This window comes from Triplophysa dalaica, chromosome 3 (assembly GCF_015846415.1).
Source record: "Triplophysa dalaica isolate WHDGS20190420 chromosome 3, ASM1584641v1, whole genome shotgun sequence".
In the NCBI taxonomy this organism is placed as follows: domain Eukaryota; kingdom Metazoa; phylum Chordata; class Actinopteri; order Cypriniformes; family Nemacheilidae; genus Triplophysa; species Triplophysa dalaica.
The window spans coordinates 19457633-19479335 of record NC_079544.1 but is presented as its reverse complement, the minus strand read 5'-3'; the positions used below and the strand labels follow the sequence as shown (position 1 = coordinate 19479335).

At 38.2% G+C, this 21703-nt stretch overlaps 1 protein-coding gene across 3 annotated transcripts in view; it reads right to left on the bottom strand.

The window, feature by feature from the left end:
- The window catches only part of nlrb5 (NOD-like receptor family B, member 5), a 46456-nt gene extending 29693 nt beyond the window's left edge, over positions 1–16763 (bottom strand). For 2 of the 3 annotated variants that reach the window (XM_056744648.1, XM_056744649.1), the window contains exons 1-2: positions 15361–16763; positions 13641–13687 (exon numbers count right to left, since the gene is read on the bottom strand). Coding sequence is in view for 1 of the 3 variants with exons in the window: in XM_056744647.1 (XP_056600625.1) it covers positions 15361–15379 (19 nt within the window). In the remaining 2 variants the exon portion in view is untranslated. The remainder of the gene's footprint in view (positions 1–13640; positions 13688–15360) is intronic. The other variant, XM_056744647.1, reaches the window with a different exon arrangement.
- Between the last annotated feature and the right edge of the window lie 4940 nt (positions 16764–21703).

Here is a 21703-nt window from a genome sequence, read left to right as displayed (position 1 = left end):
ATGTTTCTCTCTCTATGCCATTTGTTGCTTTCAGGCAATGATGTGTGTATTTAACCATTTCTGTGGATGGCTGCATAATGTAATGCCGAGATACACCTTAATATGTTTGAAATTTTAAAAAGTAAATTAAAATAAATCATGATCGTTTTCTAAAGAATGTTTTCATGGGTGTTATTCGCTTCATTTTTGTTGGAAGATAAAACAACTATCACACTGCGATAAGGGCTGAAGGTGAACGCAGCGAAGACGTACAGGTATTGGATGAGAAACCGAACCGTGTATTGGTCCAGTAACATTATGTAAACTGCAATTACAAGAACTGCACCGATGCACATGTCATATCATAGCAATCTATCAATAAATGCACACACACACACCTTGTACTCTCTGATGTTTGCTCCGCTCGGCGCCCCTGCGGATTGAATAACGCGCTGAATCCATGCAGACTTAGATCAGGGGAGGAGCCGAAACTTGACGCATCGCGCCGCCGTTTCAAATTAGTTTTTAAAGGGGACTGAAGCGATCACAAATTAATGAATCTAATATTTTTTTAGGGGGGCTGGGCAGAAGTTTAGGGGGGCTGAAGCCCTCCTAAAAAGGGCCTAGTGACGCCACTGCCTACAAGGATTGTATTGTCTCCTGGAAAAGTTACAAGGCTAGTGGATTACAGGGAAATGTTATACAGCAGATTGAATCAGCAAATGCTGATGAAATTAGACAAAGAAGGGAGTATATGCGACGTGTTGCGGCTGTGACCTGCATGTTGGGGAAGCAAGGGTTACCATTAAGGGGTCATGATGAAACAGCAGAAAGTCATAATAAGTGCAACTTCTTGGAATGCATGGGGCTTTTGCAGAAGTTTGATCCTTTCTTGCAGCATTACACACCCCCATCAAACAGCACCTACCTCTCCCCTGTCAGTCAGAATGAAATGATAGAGTGTTGCTCGAAAGAGGTGACAGCAACTTTTATCAAAGAAATGCGTGAGTCAAAAATGTTTGCCATTATGGCAGACGAGGCCAGAGATGGACACACTGAACAGCTAGCAATTTGTGTGAGGTATGTCACTGAGGGATCAGTTAAAGAGAGATTCCTGTCCCTGACAGAGCTGAGAAGTTTCGAAGCAAAGTCAATAACAGAAGCATTAGAGGGAAAATTACAAGAAGAAGGAATTGCTCAATTGAAGTGTGTTGCTCAGACATACGATGGAGCAGCAGCTATGAGTGGAGCAGCTGGAGGTGTTCAATCTCTTTTCAGGGAGAGGCACCCTGAGGCTATATATGTTCACTGTTATGCCCATGAGTTGAATCTCGTATTGTGCCACACCTGCAGAGGGATTACGGAGGCTGCAGTGTTCTTTAGCCTGCTGGAAAGTCTGTATTCATTGTTTAGTGTTTCCCTGGTCAGCCACCACAAGTTTAAAGAAGCTTAAACAAAATTAGGATTGCAACCATGTGAACTGGTGCAGCTGTCCAACAAACGGTGGGCCTGCCAGCTTCGATCAGTGAATGCTGTGCTTGAAAAATTTCCTGCCATCATTGATTGCCTCTCTGCCATCAATACAGCTACTGCAGTGGGGTTGAAAACAAAAATCTGCAAATTCTCATTTGTATATTTGTTGACTCTTTTCAAGGACCTCCTGTCTGTAGTGGCAGGCTTGCACAAATATCTCCAAAAAGAGACCATTGACCTTCCCCAAGCAGTGGCATACAAAGATGCTGTGTGTGACTCCTTAAAGCAGAAACGTAGTGATTCCACTGCTGCAGATATATATGCTAAATCAAAGGCAGTGTGTGAAGATAATCACATTGTAGATGAGGAGCAACTTTCTACCCAGAGACAGAAGAAAAAAAGGATGGAGGATTTTGTTGTTGAAACAACTTATGGTGCACGTAGGAGAATCAGCACAGATGCCGAACAAGTCAAAACAAAGTTACTATATCCATGTCTGGATAGAATGATAACTGAACTGGAGAACCGTTTTTCTGCTGTAAATGCTGCATTGCTTCAAGGTATTCAAGCATGTAGTCCAGTGTCCGAAAACTTCCTGTCTGAGCCAGATTTAGAAGAACTAGCTCACCACTACAACATTAATTTGAAGACAGAGGAAGTCATGTTAGCAAGGCACTTTTTGATTCGAAAAAGCAGGCTGGTTCAGCTCCACAGGACATGGTTTCACTGTATAACCTGCTGGATTCCGAAATGTTTCCATCACTGAAATCTGTCATCCAGGTTGCCCTCACTGTACCTGTTAGCAGCTGTTCGTGCGAGAGGTCTTTCAGTGCTCTTCGTCGTCTCCGCAACTGGCTAAGGAGAACAATGGGTCAGAGCAGGCTCCATCAACTGGCAGTTATGGGCATTGAGAAAGATGTAGTTGAGCAATTGGACCATGATAAAATTATAAACAGGTTTGCTACTCTTAAGGAGAGAAGACACAGGTTGATGCTCCCAATGAAAGATCAGTAACTGGGCTGTAAAAACTTTGTCCCTGTGTTTCACAACCTGCTTCATGTTCACTTGTTTTTTTCATTCCTTCTGATAGTTAACCACAGCCCCCACTTAATCCATTGTTCAGCCTCATACCTGTGTTGTTTATATTGCTGATATGGATAGTCAAAGTTTATGGCTTATATGTTATTTTCTGGTTAAAAGTTTATTTTATTTTGTCAGAAAAAATTGTTATCTATGGTTACTATGTGAACATAGAAAAGCAAACAGTAAAATCTTGTGTTTGTACTGGAAACGTGTGAACTTGATTTTGTATAGTAAATAATGAAACAAGAAGTCTTCATTGTAAAAAAGAATCTACACACCCAACTCAAATTTTCTAGTGACTGGTCACATCTAAAAGTTTAAAAAAAAATGTACAGTGTTGTATATGGCTCAGTCAGTACTCCTACTCCCATACATGAAATACAAGGAATACAATGAAATAGTGGATAGCAATAAGGTTAGTAATTAATTAATCATTTTAATCATACCCTTATTGGGGGCTGATCCCCCCTAAAATGAAAAGTCTAGAATCGCCCCTGCATCTTGTTGAACATAATTTAATTTTCATCACCAATTATCATAGTAGAACAGCTATCTCAAGCAGTTTGTGATGTATTTTTGAAACAGGAAATGAGCCCCTGGCCTAATGCGCCACCTGGCTTGAGTAACCCGTTCTCAAAGACTTACTTTTAGTCATTATTTGGGTAGCACACATATTCTGAATGCCTTCGGCTAGATTAATCTTGGAATTAAACTAGATTAATCTAGATTAAAATGGCTCATTTGAATTCTGACGAAGGCATTCAGAATATGTGTTTCTCAAGCCAGGTGGCGCATTAGACTAGGGGCTCATCTCCTGTTTCCAAAATGAATCACAAACAGCTTAAGAAAGCTGTTCTACTATGATAATTTGTGATGAAAATTAAATTATGTTCAATAAGATGAACTTGTGTTTAGTTCCGCATTAGCTAAGGGATGCTTTGCGTTTAGGTGGTACTTGAGACCGGAAGAACTCCTACAGTACATTTACATTTAGTCATTTAGCAGACGCTTTTATCCAAAGCGACTTACAAAGAGTTAGGGAGCAACAAGCGATATGTCATACAGGAGCCATAATACATTAAGTGCCAATACAAAGTTACTGGATTCAACTAAAGCTAGACCACTACCTGTTGAGAGAAAGTTTTTTTTTTTGAAACCAGCTGTATATAAACCAATTCCGTACAGTAAACCAATTCCACATTGAACAAGGTGCAAACAACCTTAGTCTTGTCGATGTTTCCATTTGGAAGCTTCCTAAAAATAAATTTTCCCTGAAGCAAACCCGGCGGCTTCGTAGCTGCATACATGTTAGCACGTCATGTTTGATGTGGTAATTTCACAGTAACGTTATGTTGTGTTCAGACCAAACGCGAATGGCGCGTCAAGCGCGAGTGATTTACATGTTAGGTCAATGCAAACACGCGATAGACCTACTTGCTGTGCAAATCGCGCTAATGAAGCCCTGGTCATGAGATGATGAGGCGGGGCGAATCACGCGAGTTGAAAAGTCTCGTTCTCGCCCCCTACAGTGCAATTAAGATAAGTATAGATCGAGAAAAGGGAGTGTGCAGACCTGGAGCATGCAGTTTTGCGCCCCAGGCAGTTTTACAACCCATGCAGTTTTAGGACCCTGTGGTTCCTTATTTCTCCACTAGGGTTTCGCCGTTCATTATGCACCACCTTAACAGACCTAACAGATAACTTCGTCGTCAATCGCGAGTTAGAGGTATGGTAAATAATAGTTTTTCTTGTTATGAATTAATTTAAACATCTTAATATATATATATATATAGATATTGGTCAGTGTAATTTAAACTCAAAGACAATACAATTAATACTTATTGGCGACCAGGTCAATGTTTTGTCTGGATCAACCTTAGCTAACCACGTGTATGCCAACTCGATATCTCTTACTCATTTTCATATTTATTTTCTTTATAATTTATTCTCACTTTGTCTCCGTAGTCAATGCGTGATGGCCTGTCCTGGTAAGATATTCTTCTGGCCCTGTTAACTTGCATTGCATTCTATATTATATATAAACTATTTCAGTTTAGCTGCACACATATACAGTACCTCTCTGATATTTTCCATTAAATATTTTAACTTAATGATCTAGATTATAATGTATGAGCACCTTATGTGGGTTTTATCACGTTTGTGATTGTTAGTGCTCAATTAATCGTGTATCTTGTTTTCTTAATAGTAGTTGTTGGCTGGCTAATTAGGCTTATGTTGTGATATCATTGATCTCGTTTGTAGTAATACTTACTTGTTTTAATTATACAGCAGGGGCGTAAAACTGCATACTCCCCCTACTGGAGAAATAAGGAACAGCAGGGGCGTAAAACTGCCTGGGGGCGCAAAACTGCCTGGGGACGCAAAACTGCATGCTCCAGGTCTGCAGACTCCCCATATAGTATAGATCCGCGCTTAAATATCAAGGTGAAAGTCATCATATCTTGCGTAGTATAGACCCAGCTCCCAACCAAACTTTGAGAATAGATTAACGGCGACATTTTTTTATCGCATGATAAGAGTCCCACGTTGACAGCACGTTAACGCTGATAACGGCCCACCACTAATATATATATATATATATATATATATATATATATACACACACACCTACATATTGGCTATAAAACAATGACCATGGCAATCGCAATAATTCCAAACGCAATCAGTATAGGAATAAAATGAACCTGCTTTGTACAGTTCAATCGACGTGTTCAGCCACTCACGTCACGTCTGTACTCTCAACAGACTTTCCGAAAAGCCCGCTCACAGTGACGTGCACGAGAACAAAGTGCGTTATTGCGCAAGATTATGAAGCTGCGAACGAGCACAAAGCGCATTCTCGCCCGAATTTACGGTCTTTTTGTTGAGAATTGTCGACAGTGACAACAGCGCCCACTGCGGTCACAAAATATCACGGGTAACAGAAAATTTTGTAACACCGGCACCGTCTCTGTACTGTGTAAATACTAGTGGTGGGCCGTTAACGGCGTGAGACTCTTATCGCGCGTTAAAAAAATTGTCGCCGTTAATCTATTCTCAAAGTTGGGTTGGGAGCTGGGTTTATACTACGCAAGGTATGATGACTTTCACCTTGATATTTTAGCGCGGATGTATACCAGCTTAACTGCACTGTACGGAGCGAGAACGAGATTTTTCAACTCGCGTGATTCGCGTCATTCGCGGAAGCGGAAGCAGAAGCCGCCTCATCATCTCATAAGCAGGGCTTCATTCGCGCGATTCGCGCAGCAAGTAGGTCTATTGGCTCTTTGCATTAACATATAAATCACTCGCGCTTGACACGCCATTCGCGTTTGGTCTGAACACAACATAACGTTACTGTGAAATTACCGCATCAAACGTGACGTGCTAACATGGATTCAGCTATGAAGCCGCCGGGTTTGCTTCAGGGAATATTAATTTTAAAAAAGCTTCCCAATGGAAACATCGACAAGACTAAGGTTGTTTGCACCTTGTGCAATGCGGAATTGGTTTAAAAAAAAAAACTTTCCCTCAACAGGTACTGGTCTAGCTTTAGTTAAAATCAGTAACTTTGTATTGAGATCTAATGTATTATGGCTCCTGTATGACATATCGCTTGTTGCTCCCTAACTCATTGTTAGTCACTTTGGATAAAAGCGTCTGCTAAATGACTAACTGTAAATGTACTGTAGGAGTTCTTCCGGTCTCAAGTACCACCTAAACGCAAAGCATCCCTTAGCTAATGCGGAAGTAAACACAAGTTCATTTTCCATCCATCCATTTTCTACCGCTTATCCGAACTACCTCGGGTCACGGGGAGCCTGCGCCTATCTCAGGAGTCACAAGTTCATCTTATTGAACATAATTTAATTTTCATCACCAATTATCATAGTAGAACAGCTTTCTCAAGCAGTTTGTGATGCATTTTGGAAACAGGAGATGAGCCCCTGGTCTAATGCGCCACCTGGCTTTAGACACCCGTTCTCAAAGACTTACTTTTAGTCATTATTTGGGTAGCACACATTCTGAATGCCTTCGGCAGAATTCAAATGAGCCATTTTAATCTAGATTAATCTAGATTAATCTTGGAATTAATCTAGATTAATCTAGATTAAAAAAATTAATATATGCCCACCACTAGTAAATACACAGCAAAACTAATTATAAAAACGTTTAAAAAATTAAAAAGCTCTGATATTTTCAAGCCTTAAGTTGTTTAAGGGCTCTTTTTTTATATTAAAGAGAAACTATGCCATTTCAAATGTGAATACATATCACACATGTTATAATTGTATTTTAATTGACATCCTCTGTGACTATGACAAAGACAGCACTGTTATAAAAATCCGTAAATGAAAAGACACAATAGTAAAGACACCATAAATATGGTGACCTGGTGACATTGAAATCGATTTCATCACCGTGTTGTTTGAACACGTTCGCGAATACAGAAGTAAACAAACTTCGTCTGTATGGCGCCTGGGGTTTTAAGGCATGCAGTACGTCAAGTTGCGCATGCGCACTTATACATGCGTGACGTCGAAATGCCTGACGTCACCGCGCTACAGTCTACAAGCACCATTTTGACTAACATTAGTTTGCAAAGTGTATTCGGGAAAAAATCGATTACTCTCAGGGGCGTAGCAAGCTTTTCAAAAGTGCGGGGGATGGAGGTGTTTTGTTTGTTAACAATGAAAACGTTGAATGTAATGCCAGAACGGTACAAAAGGTATAGCATACCTTTTAACATAAAAACACATTCGGAACACAGAGAAAATAAGTCAAAACTCTGTTGTGAAAATACACAACAGTAGACTTGTTAATGAATCAGAAATACTTTAAAAATCCCAGGGGGAAAAGACAGTGGTGAACTTGATAGTGACATGGGTCTGACAGGACTGTGACTGTGACTGCTAAAGTTTGCTTACTTGCACCTTGAAAAGGGGAGATATAAAAAACGCCCACACAAAGCTTTTTCTCTGGTGGTATAAATAATGTAACGATTTTCTGTTTTTAAACATTAAAATAATATACACTTTTCTTTCATAGTTTTTCAACAGGTACAATCAAACATAATAGGTAAGTATCCACAAAAGTATTCAGCTAAACAAAAAAAGCAATGTTCAAAATATCAAAATCAATAAACTCATAAATACACTGCTTGACAATGACAATTTGTCCCTCCTCCTCGTCAATTCCCTGCCTTCTTCATCACAGTTACTTTATACATTGCATGCCACATAAATAACCGAATTAAGCTATATATTTAGTCTACAAACTAAATATAATACAGAAAACACTCGACATATCAACAAAACATAAACAGAACATCTCCCCAAACACCTATCAAGGTTATTTAAAAACTTAGAAAGCATAAACAATCATTCAAAGTCGCTGGAAAAGGAAGACGTAAATAACCATTACCGTTCCCGCGTCCTCAGCACGAGCTAACCGATAAATCTAACACACCAATATTAGAGGCGGGACTTAAGGCAGATCAGCCAATCATGGTATAAGACACAGTACATCATGTTTTAACAAATGTTTCATCAGGTGAATGTCACGTTGCACAATGAGAGAAATCACTCGTGAGTGTACAACACTTGATTCTTCCGGCTGCCAAATATCACGTTTGATCAGCGCTATACGTAGTCTAGAACAACTAAATCATTGACGTGCTTTAACAGATTTTACATTATGCAATAAATGTTTCCAAAATGTATCCAAGTTTCTGAATGTCTTACGAAGAGAAAACATGTTTCTCGTCCATTTACGTGCACGTGGGATATTTTTAAAGGGACACTCCACCCAAAAATGAAAATTCTGTTATGAAACTAGTTGTTTCTAAACCAGTATAAATGTATTTGATCGGTTGAATACAACGATATTTGCTAGAATGTTAGCTGCTGCAAATTCTTTGGCATCATTGACTACCATAGCAGAAAAGAATAAATGGTAGTCAAACGTGACCCAGAATTATTTTCTTTCCTAAATATCCCAAAACTTATTTTGTGTTCAACAGAACAAAACAATATATACAATACATAGGAAACCATTCAGATAAAAAATATGGCAATAGAAACGTCTTTAGGCAGTTGTAAACTTTGATTTGATAGAGGGAAAAAATTGGGCTAGTTTTTATTACTTTTCGGCGGGTTTTGAAGGGTTATTGGGATGGAAATATTTCTTGGACCTGGCAACCCTGGGGGAGAGGAAGCCGCATCGATTGCAGACACAGAGCGGCCAGAGAAACGGAGGAGAGACTGCTGTAAGGCGTTTGTACAAAACTGCGGAAAAACGGCAAAAAAGTGCGGGTGTTTAACCCTCTCAACGGGAAAAGTGTGGGTGTTTTATCCCCCACGGTTGCGACGCCCCTGATTACTCTTATTTCTGTTTTTTTGTCCAATGAGAAGTCCATGTTAATTTTCGTTTAGGCCTGCTACAAACGGGGAAGTTCTTGCGGTTTCCTACCTCCACAATATATAATTGCTGTGTTATGCAATGGCTTGATTTCCGCTTTCATTATCCTACTTCCATAGTGCTTGAAAGAGCTTTAAAAACGAAAGCACGACTTCACTAAACCACAGAAGGACATAAATTGACGCAAGTCTCCCTGTAAGCAATACGTAACCGCTGACATATTTTTCTGTGGTTCACAATGGGTGCACTCGTACGCCCAACATGCAAAATATTCCACAGCCACATCCAACAACGAAACTGAAAGCAACTGCCTATGGCCACACAGGCTATTATACAACTATACGAACATTAAACATAGTTTTACTGCAATAACCATAGTCGATCCCTTAACAATATTGAAGCTGGCGACATAAAGATAACAATAGTTTACAAACTTTTCTAAACGCCTTGTTGTTGATAATTTAATTCGCGTATTTTATCATGTAAACATCGTTCCTGTTAAATAAATTTAACCATGCGATAAAAAACTTAAATACACAGTTTGTAACTTGGAATTATTTACGATGTTATCATCATTCATTTGATAACGATAATTGAATTGAACCAGTTGAACCGGTATATTGCCTTTAATGTTCTGAATGACCCTAATTCACACAATGAAAAAAACGGTTCTTCAGTTCTATTGTGTCTGTGGGGAAGAGCCTGATGAGGGAAGAAACTCTTTATCTGTTTTGGCCATCAAACTAAAACCATCGGCTTAAAAGGATACAGAGGTTTATACAAACAGACCGGGGGATTTAAAAACAACAATTTCGAAAAATACATAGTTTAAACCTTATATATAGGTGCTTAGAAATGATATAAACGTTAGAACCATCGCTCAACATCTGCCATTAGACAGTCCTTGTTAAAGATAATTTAATTTTTTACATCCGAATAATCCAGTGTGGACAAAATCTAAAATTATAATGTGTTGTAAATGATGCGTCTCTAATGTATTTTGTCGGTCACGTCCGGTGTAGATCACCACAGGAAATATAGTTTAGCGGTTTGACATTCGAACGTTTATAAGTTGTGAATCCACATCGCGCTGCTGTGTACATGAACTCATTATTACATTTTGCACACAATGATTTGTGAATTCAGGTGAATCGATTTTACCCGCAGGATATCCGCTTTCTATTTTTGCGACTGTTTGTTTTCAAACGCCTATAACCAGTGGTGTAGTCTAGCTTTTTGTAGTGAGTATACTGTGCTTTTTTCCCCTCCCAGCCTCATACGCACCCATCCCAGAGCGACACCCCATGGCACCACCAAACTCACTAATGCATAAAGTATGCATCTACGTGTAATTGAGAGCATTATTAAAGACTGCTTATGTGTTATCAACGTTCCAACAAAAGAATATATTTTGAAAAATGTTGGTAATCAGACAGTTGGCAGCACTCATTGACTTTCATAGTCTATATTTTTTCCTACTGTGGAAGTCAATGGGTGCTGCCAACTGTCTGATTACCAACATTTTAAAAAAAACCTTCTTTCGTGTTAAACATAAGAAAGAAACTCGTACAGTTTTGGGACAAGTTGAGGGTGAGGAAATTAAAACAATTTTCATTTTTGGGTGAACTATACCTTTAAGAATGATGATACTATATGAATATGGTACCTGGAGCACAGGTTTTATCAGTTGACTGTCTTTTGTTGTTTATAATAAATTGGAATGTTGATAACACAGCACGAACACTCAGTCACATCATCAGATCACTGCAAGGAGGGCAGGAGATCGCCGGTCCTGCGCTGACATGACAATCTTTGATAGGCAGACGCGTGATAACAGCTCGACCGTGAGTGAAACCTAAGCGCTTGCGCACGGTAGGGAGGGGCGGGTGACATTCATTTTCGGTTTACATTTTTGCCTGTTTTTTTTATGTTATGGCCAATAATGCCATTTTCGGCCGAACATTTTCGTGTGTGCTGAGCAGCTGATATCTACCTAACTTACTGTCCCTCCACTCTAACCAAGGATGCCTGTTTTTAAATTCCCTAGCCTGACTTTCAGTCCACAAGGCTGGCCAGGGGTTCTCATTTCTCTCATCATCTGAAATAAGGAGATATACAATTTTTATTCTGTTTACCACACACACACACACAATCTCCCCTCGCAAGTTCTGGATAAAATTCAATATACCAACAATCCCCTGCTATAACAGTTACGTTTAATGATAACATGTACTGTATGCTAGCTTTACTTACCAGGTAACTTTACGATAGCATCAGCCTCATTTTCTGGAGTTTCTGTAACGATCGTGTCATCTGCTGCAGATGAAGTGTCACCCGAAGCTGCTGTAGCTTTAGGGGCAGGCATCCGAAAACACTCAAAGAGTGTACTTTGAGTCTGCTTTCGTTTCATATCTTCTAATTAAGATTCAGAATAACGTTAATCTTGCGATGTTAAGACACTAAAGATGAATTAAAAATTTGCGCCGAAAAAGACCGCCAAGCAACTGCTTTTCCTTGGTAGGTGACGTCAAATCCAGGTCACAGGCCACTGAAGCCCCAATGGTCCAAAAATGTTAGTGATTCGCAATCGCAACACAGACGGGGTGAATTTATGAATGACAGTTCTGTCACAAAGCGATGTTGTTACGTATCCTCACGTTTTTTAAGTGGGTATACGGTAATCCTTTGACTTTCCTAGTGGGTATACGGCGTATACCTGCCTATCACGTAGACTACACCACTGCCTATAACTCATGAAGCTTAAGACCTAAACAGACCGTCATCTTGTCCACTTTGATTTGTGAATTTTTTCACAACAAAGTTTGTCTGCCAAATCGTGTTAAGTTGTTAGATACGAAGGATGACAAATACACAAATTGATTTGACTATTTTGCATGGCATTATGTGTATTTAAACTGCATATTAATGGTGATCTATGGCTTTAAAGGGACATGACACCTACACAACTTTATAATGACCTCTTACTAAATTCTTTTTGAGTTTTATTACTTATTATCAAATTACTTTTTTGCTCTGTTAAACATTTCCCAGATCCGAATTTGCCCAAAACACATTCCTTCCCAGTGGGCAATTGATGTTAAATAGACATCAAATTGACGTCAAACATCGGCATCAAAGAATTGGTCAAAAATGCAAATCAAATCGATGTCAAAATTTGACATCAAATTGACATCAAATTTTGACGTTAATTTGATTAGCAATTTCTTTTACATTTTTTAACAAATTGATGTCCTATTCTAGACCAATAAATAATGAAACAACAGTACTTAATGTAAGACATGTTTTATTAAATACAATCAGCTACAATTCCAGAAATTTAAAATGTTCTTAAACAACTAATAAATATAAAATCCTCCTTGAATTACATTTAAATTAATATATAAATATTAAGTGATCTGGAAAAAGCCATCACATGACAAAATTGTACATATTACAGGTTTTGATATCATATGAAAGCTCTCAAGCCCTTTCCATTTGTTAAAAACATTTACATTTACGTGTAGTTATTTAGCAGATGCTTTTATCCAAAGCGACTTACAGTGCACTTATTACAGGGACAATCCCCCTTGAGCAACACACTGGTGGTGGCTACTAGGATAGAACCAGCAACCTTTTGATTTACCAGTTCAGTGGTTTAACCCACTAGACCACCCACTCCATAAAAACAATTTGTAAATTAAATAAAAACAGTTTTGGAAAGGGCTTAATAGCTTTCATATGATACTAAAACCAGTATTTTTTATTTCACCATGTGATGGGTTTTCCCAGATCATATCCCAAATGAACAAAAATAATTTTGATAAACAATTGGCTTAAGGCCTACTTATTCAGAATCCTTCTTCAGCCCTGAGCCATCCATATTCATTGTTGACATCAATTTGTTTGTAAGAATTCTGAAAAAAAGACAACCATATCAGTATTCAATGATTGTTAAGATTGTTGAACAATACAACTAAGTGACCAGAACAGCTGAGAAGTTTTCCTTTGAGCACAGTAACACAAATGGTCATTGAACCAGCTTTTGGTACCTTTAGTAGTGTGGGCTGGTCCTGCTTGACACAGTGGACCATCTACCAGGACATTTTAGAACACTTCATCAGTGTGTATCAAATTATGAATTATAATTATGGGTATGTTTCGCTTTGTCGCATAGCATCGGTAAAGAGATTCAAATGAGGGCATTTTTATTTTATCCGAATATTAATTGCAAAACTAACATTACTCACTGACATTTCTAAATCGTTAACTCAACGTTACACGCTTAATGGATCGCACATTAACATTACCTCAGAAATCTTCACGGTACTTCTGGCGGGATATTTCAATTCACCAGATTCTAATATATCGCCAAGTCATATATTTCATCAAAACACAATCTTCTAGGTTTTCAAAGTTACCCAATATAACGTATTTTTTATTCCATGAGATGTTTATTACTCACCTGATAAAAAGCGACAACCTTCTCCAATGCTTCGACCGCATAGCAAACAGTGGCCTCTACGCAAGACGTGATGACGTACGTTTCAACGGTCAACGTAGTAAATCCTCCAAATATTTTTATAAATTTTATATTTTTACGTGTATGTATAAAATAATATGTTATACTACATTTGCATCAAATTTCACACAAAAAATAAATTAATTGTTGTAGTCCATTCACTTACTTCAGCTGCTGAGAAACCCGGAAATGTGAAATAGGCCATGGCGCCGTCTACAGGTGGTATTAAGAAATACATAAGACAGATAATAAATGGGCATTGTAGGCCCAACATTTTTCATAATAAAATTAATGATTAATTAATGATTATTAATAAAAAATTAAGGAAAAATAAAAATTTATAAAAAATAATAAAAAAGTTATAAGAGTTTTTTGACTAAAATGAACATGAAGTTGTAATACTGTAAAAATGGTACATACATTATAAGGTATTACAATTTTATGAGTATTTTCAATTACAGCAATGTTTTTCTAATTTTACAGTAATATAATATCACTATAAATAACAAAAATAAGGATACATAATACTTTATGTGGGGTTACAGCAAAAATGCTGCTTTTGTTTTTAATATTTTAAATTGTAATTACATCTGAATGTATTATTGGCAAATCAGTATATTTTCTTGTAAAATTTAACAATCACTGTTTCCTTTTATTTCAGCATGAGTATTTACATACTTTTAAAAAAAGTGTTTTTTACCACAGAAGTTACAGCAGTCCACTTTCATGTACAAATCCAACAACTGCTTCAAAAGATGTGACAAATAGATGCATTTTGAGGGGCCAGTTAGAAGAAAAATGCTATTTCAACTGGATTTACATTGATGTCAATATGATGTCAATACAACATCAAATGAATGCCTATAATGCAACGTTGATTTGACGTCATTTCAATGTCAAACATATTGGGCTATACTTACATTAACCAATTTCAGTATGGGATAAACCTCATATTTTCACCTCATTAAAAACCTTGAAGAATTTAATGTATGATTTGAATTTGAAATGATGTGGTGCACCATCTTGATCAAATCTTGTCTGAAATTTGACATCAAATTGACATCGAGGTGCCCGCTGGGTTGACTCCTTCAGGGTAAAGGAAAATAGTCAAATCAATTTGTGAAAGTTTTCACAAATTAAGTTTGGTGTAAAGAGAGTGTTTTTCACCATTTAAGGCAATTTGTTGAGGGCCGATGGACTCTCATAACCTGTAAACTCATTTTCCTTACACGTGAAGGACTCAAGGAATGTGTTTGCGGCAAATACTGGTCTGTGAAATGTTAAACAAATCGAAATAGTCATTAAAACATCAAAAACATAGGAATAGTATGCCATATTTAATGTACAGGCTTATTATGTATAATATATCAAACCGTTAATATTATTATTACAGGACATAATAAACACAGGTGTAAGATTATATAAAAAAGACGAATTTCTTTGTGAAAGTTATAATGCATAAACTTTGTGTGCGTGTACACTGACAGTAGCTGTGAATGGTACAGATTGTGTATTTGTCATCCTTCGTATCTAACAATTTAACACGATTTTGCAGACAAACTTTGCTGTGAAAAAATTCACAAATCAAGGTGGACAAGCTGATGGTCTTTTTAGGTATTTAGGTCTTCAGCTTCATGAGTTATAGGCGTTTGAAAACAAGAAGTCGCAAAAATAAAAAGCGCATATCGTGCGGGGGAAACCGATTCACATGAATTCACAAATCATTGTGTGCTAAATTTAATAATGTGTTCATGTACACAGCACGCGATGCGGATTCACAACATATAAACTATCTTTACTGCGGTGTGTAACCTTTACATTGCTGGTGGTCAATCAAAACAAACTTTTGGGTTAATTAGAATTTCATTTTAGATGTATTTACTCACCTTCATCTGAATCAGCCATTGTGGACGCGTTTGAGTTAATTTCAAGAGTTCACATTAATCCCAAAAAGCAGAGGACGAACAGCAGTTTTAGGCAATCTAGTCGTGTGATCGGAATTTCTGACTAGTTTGAGGTACACGTGTATGAACAGGTTTTAGGACACACCTTCACTCTGTGAACTAGATATCGAGATCTTTAGAATAATCTGAATTACACTCAATCCACGTGATAATTTGTAATCTTCTGTAAAATGTAACAGGATACGGGATGAAGAAATGTGTATTTCTGTTGCAGTATCAGGTCCAAGAGAGGGAGGGTGCTGAAGGTGAAATTACAGACGCAGGCACAGTAGAAAACGCAACATAAGCATTATAAGTGTATGTCATAATCTCTAGATAGGATTTTTCTGATTTTTCCAAATTTTTATATTGTTCTAAATTTAACCATGAGGTTGTGGGAAAATTGGCCATGTATGGGATTACTCCTCATCATCACCGTCAACATTGTGGGAATAATTTTTGGAATAGAAAAGTCTCAACAAGAATTAAATGTAACTAGGCATAAGAGATCACTCCCCATAGATTCATGTTTGAAGCAATATGGGGGCATGGAATTTAATTACACTAAGGGGACTACCACATAAAATGGAAGGCTTTAGTGATGTCCATAGTGGTTTCGATAGCAGTGTTTCTAGCCATCCTAGTGACATGTGGATGTTGCTGTATACCATGTATCAGATCCCTGTGCAACCGACTGATTGTGGAAGCAATAGAGAAAAAAGACAACCCCCCGCCTTATAGCATGCCCCTGTTAGCCACATATGTGACAGATGATGTTGGTGAGGATGAGCAAAACATTGTGACCTCTTTCAGAGGTTAAGAGAGGGATTGAGGGATTTAATCATTTAATCAGTTACGTAAGTACATTTAATCATTTAGATAGTTTTGTCTTATTAAGAGGTGAAGTCATAATATTGTGAGTGTTTTAATACATGCATTTGATACCCAAGCTATGTGCTGATAATGATGTGCTTGCAACAGAATGTGTCTGTGTGTGTGTGTGTGAGTGGAAGGAGGAACTGAGCCAAAGGTCAGTTGGTCGTGAAATAGGGTGAAATTGCACGCACACACATAGTTTTGTAACAGGTAAAGAATGCAGTGTGTTCTCTAGAAAGTAGGGTGGGGGATGAAATGTTGTTTTTCAGAATCTGGCAGAAGTGGAGGGAAACAAGTGATGAACACCACTCGCTGAAGACAAAGAAAGAGCGTGCTATTGGAGGAGCCAAAACGAGAGGAGGAGGAAGACAGAACGACGAGAAATACTATAAATACTGTGTGAAACTGTTTTTCCGGGTTGATTCTTTGTGAGACATTGTGTCTGAGACAACCCAGTGCGCTGTACTTTGATACTTTCTGACCAATAAACTTCAATACTTGTTAGAGATTGCCTACCTTCAATTTTTGAACATGCAGGACAATTTTAAGTCCAACACTGTCAAATTACATCACTATTAAATAGTATGTGGCTTAATCTAAAATAATGTGGTCACCATGGCTTTCGAGCTAATGCTCTTTTACAGAGCGTTTCCTTGCTATGGATGCACGAGGTTATTTCCACCAGCAGATGGCAGGAGTGTTCTTTTATAAAGAAGGGTTTGGCCTAAACCAGACTTTTGCTGAAATAACGGATGGGCAACAGACAGACACAAATGGATTTGAAAAGTTAGAAAGATAGAAAAATGAAAAAACTTTATTCATCAGATAATTATTTATCTTCATGACATTTACAATACATATTTGGTCATCTGCTATACGTCTCGGAGATGTCTGAACGTCTGTTATATGCATTCTAAAGATATCTGGAAAACATCTACGGTGTAAAAACATCTGCTAAACATCTTAGAAAGAGCGTCTTTACATCCATTCTAAATCATACACATCTTGCAGACATCTTCTAGATGTCTATGTAACGTCTGACAGCTCTCCCTGAAAAGAGATTGAACACATCCAGCCGCCCCATTACTGCTGCCCCATCGTGTCTGAGCAACACACTTAAATTGAGCAATTCTTTCTCTTGTAATTTCCTCTATTACTTCTGTTATTGATTAAGCATCAAAACTTCTCAGCTCTGTCAGGGATGGGAATCTCTCTTTGACTGTTCCCTCAGTGACATTGGTTAGTGTGTTCATTTCTGGTCTCATCTGCCATAATAACAAACATTTTTGACTTGTGCATTTCTTTAATAATAATTGATGTCACCCAGGGGCGTATCTAGGATATAAAAACATCAGGGGCTGAGCCTAAAACATTAGGGGATAATGTATGGAATTAGGATTAGGTAGGGGTATTTCTTTCAAGGAAAATATGCTTTGCATAAACACAGTTATGCAATATATTATCAAACACAAAAAAATAATGTGCAACTATACATCTGACCCATTGATATCCTTGGAGTCGACCACTGGTCACTATTTCTACCACGGTGTTTTAGTGCCACGTTAAAAATAAAAAAATTGAAGATTTCGAGAATAAAGTTGAAATGTTACGAGAATAAACTACAGGCGCGACGCAACATGACAACCTGCGTGTTCTTAATGGCTTTGTCGCGTCTCTTGTCGCGCCGCATCCAGTGTGGACAATATTTGAAATTATACTGTGTTCTAATATGTTAGCTGTTGTCTTTGTAAAATGTAAACACTGTGATGTCTTTGTCTGCATTACTGAGCACTAGTAAAGCAGACTCCAAACTATCCACTAGATGGGGTTCTTTCTCCTTCAGGAGTGTGTAAAACTATGCTTTGACACCAGCTCCTCCAGAGAGCAGAACCATGAACAAGATTCTCATCTGTTTTCTGTGTTTATTCTCAGAATGGACTTCACTCCACATTTCATCTGTGATCATCTTTTTGGACCTCAAACAGTCAGCTATCTCCATCACCGACGTGACTCTCTGAATCAGTTCATTTCTGTGCTCGTCCACAATTTCACATTCTGATTGACGCAAAAGTGGATCAAGTTACTTGTTCAAATATATATTTTATTATGATGTAAACAAAATAATGAATCATGAACATTTTAGGACTGAAGTCATACCTTATGCATGTATGGCAGCAACAGAATGAGGGCTGGAGCCTGATGCTATTAAAATGAAAATAATAGATCACTGACATCTCAAAATTAAACTTTAGAAACTTGTGGTGTCAACGATACCTGCTTAATTTACAGCTAACTTTCAATGTCTACCTGTTAAGAGGATTCGTCATTGTGTTCAAAATGTTGTCTCTTCTGCAGTTTTGTCTAACAGACCCAGCTTCACCTCCTCAATGTTCACATCCAAAATCATTTCGAACATGTAATAAAAGTTTGGTTCGAACTCAAACTCGAACACTTCACTCTGAAACAGTAACATTGTAATTTTGAATGACAAACGATACATTATAATTGTACAATTTGATTTATAAAACAGAATATGTGAGACCTTTGGTTGGAAATGTAAGCCCCTCTGGTAGAACACACAAACAGTACTCTCTCCCAGGGGTCAGATGACATTTTGAACTGGTCTGAACGTGTAGATTCTCCTTGAGCTGGCTTTTGACCTACGCATGGAACGCAAAGCTGTGAACTACGGTAATAAAAGCTGTGTGTCAAAAAAGCTGTATGTCAGGATATACCAGTACTTGGCCGCATTCATTTTTCCCACGATTGCAACCAGTCCCTGCAGCTGAAAAACACCCCCCCAGCATGATGCTGCCACCACCATGCTTCACTTTTGGGACTGTATTTGACAGGTGATGAGCAGTGCCTGGTTTTCTCCACACATACCGCTTAGAATTAAGGCCAAAAAGTTCTCATCAGACCAGATAATCTTATTTGTCACCATTGGAGTCCTTCAGGTGTTTTTCTAGCAAACTCCATGTGGGATTTCATGTGTCTTGCACTAAGGAGAGGCTTACGTCAGGCCACTCTGCCATAAAGCCCCGACTGGTGGAGGGCTGCAGTGATGGTTGACTTTCTACAACTTTCTACCATCTCCCGTATGCATCTCTGGAGCTCAGCCACAGTGATCTTTGGGTTCTTCTTTACCTCTCTCACCAAGTGTCTTCTCCCCCGATTGCTCAGTTTGGCCGGACGGCCAGCTTTAGGAAGGGTTCTGGTCGTCCCAAACCTCTTCCATTTAAGGATTATGGAGCCCCCAGTGCTCTTAGGAACGCTCTTAATCACTTCTCACTTCAAAGTATTATTAATTGTCTATAAATCACTTAATGGTCTAGGACCTAAATACATCTCAGATATGCTCATTGAATATAAACCAAACAGACTTCTCAGATCATCAGGATCAAGTCAGTTAGTGATAACAAGGGTTCACTCAAAACAGGGCGAGTCAGCGTTTAGCCATTACGCCACCCGTAGCTGTAATCTGCTTCCAGAAGATATCAGACATTCACCAACATCAGTTTCTTTTAAATCCAGATTAAAAACACACTTGTTTAGCTGTGCATTCACAACCTGAGCACTGTGCTGTTTTATTTTTAATTCATTTTTATTTTACTCATATTCTTTTAACTTTTAATTTTATTTTTAATCCATTTTATTGCTGTTTTACTGTTTATTAAAAATCTAAAGTTTTTGTGATCTTATATCATTTGCAGTTTAAAGATACATTTTATTTCTTTCTGTCAATCATTTTATGTAAAACACTTTGAATTGCACTCGTGTATGAAATGTGCTATATGCTTTGCCTTGCCTTGCCATGCCTTGCCTTGCCTTGCCTTGCCATGCCTTGCCTCATCATTATGTGATCCAGTTCTCCTATTATGTTTTGATTTGGACCTTTAGTTTCTCAACTGTATTGTCTTTAGCTCCTCTGTTGAATCATCACCGTTACGCTTAAGTGTTATGTCCTTAGAAAGTAACAATGAGGAGGCATATGGACATAAAGAATACTTTATTTAAAACAAAGAAAGTAGCAGAACAGTATAGCGCATGTAGTCGCAGGTGTACCACTTCTCACTTCCCGTCTCCTATCCTACATACTCAAAGAAGCAACCTCTACTGCCACCTACAGGTCAACATGCACATAAGAACACAACATTAAGCAACACCGACTTCCTCCATCTTATCCTTTCGGCCATGACCCACATCTCATCACCATAGGTGGGAGTAGGAACGTAGATTGACCGGTAAATCGAGAGCTGAGCCGCACCACGACAGACCAGTACAGCGACCGCATTACTGCAGATGCTGCACCGATCTCCCGTTCCATCCTTCCCTCACTCGTGAACAAGACCAACAGATACTTGAACTCCTCCACTTCTCCACAAAATTTAAATATTAGTTAAAATTAACTTTTTGATGATATTCTAATAATAGGACCAGCACCTATGGTTTCCGTAAGCCTGCCATCTAGTGGTAGTTCTTATTTGCACGGTTGCGCATGGATCTGCAGTTGCGTGTGTGTGGATTGTCCAATGCAAAACCGCGTAAAGAAAGTCTCAAAATCCGAATGAACCGAACAGGATAAATGGACGCGCGTTGCAGGATACACAAATGCACAACTTCTCATTGGTATGCGCAAAATCAATATACATGAACACAATATAAAACATTGCAATCACAAATCTGCCTCTTTTTGTACAAATCGCTTCGTGTTTATTCAAATCTAAATTTCACAGAATCAAATCATAAGGCATTTGTTGCATCGTAAAATACAAATGTAACGTGTATCACCTTCATGGATGACTGCGCGTGCATTTGTTAATCATTTTGAGTCGGAATTCATCCCATACAAGGGAACTTGAAATGAATATAACAACGGAAAAATAACTGATGTGATTTATTGTCTTAAATTACCCTAATTCACCCATTATGAAAAACAACGGTGCAGATATCATCAGTTTTATGAATTGTGTCTGATGAAGAAACTGAGTTTTGGCCATCAAACTAAGAGTTTTAAACAAACAGACTGGGGGATTAAAAAACTACAATTTAGAAAAAGCAATAGTTTGAACTTTATTAAAAGCATCAACATCTGTAATAAGACAGTCATTGGTAAAGATTACTTCATATTTTACGTTCGAAAAAAACAGCGTTGACAAAATGTACCATTATAATGTGTTCTAATGCGTTTCTAATGTATTTTGTCGCGCCGGTGTTGTGCCGAAAAATGCACCCCTGCCAGATTAAGCATCCCCTTCAAACACACGCTGTCTGATTGGCTAATTCTAACCACTCCCCTCCCCACATCTAATCCTAACCCCTCCCCTAACACCTAATCCTCACCCTAACCATTGTGGGGATGAGGGGGTGCATAATCTGGCAGGGGTGCATTTTTCAGCATAACACCGGC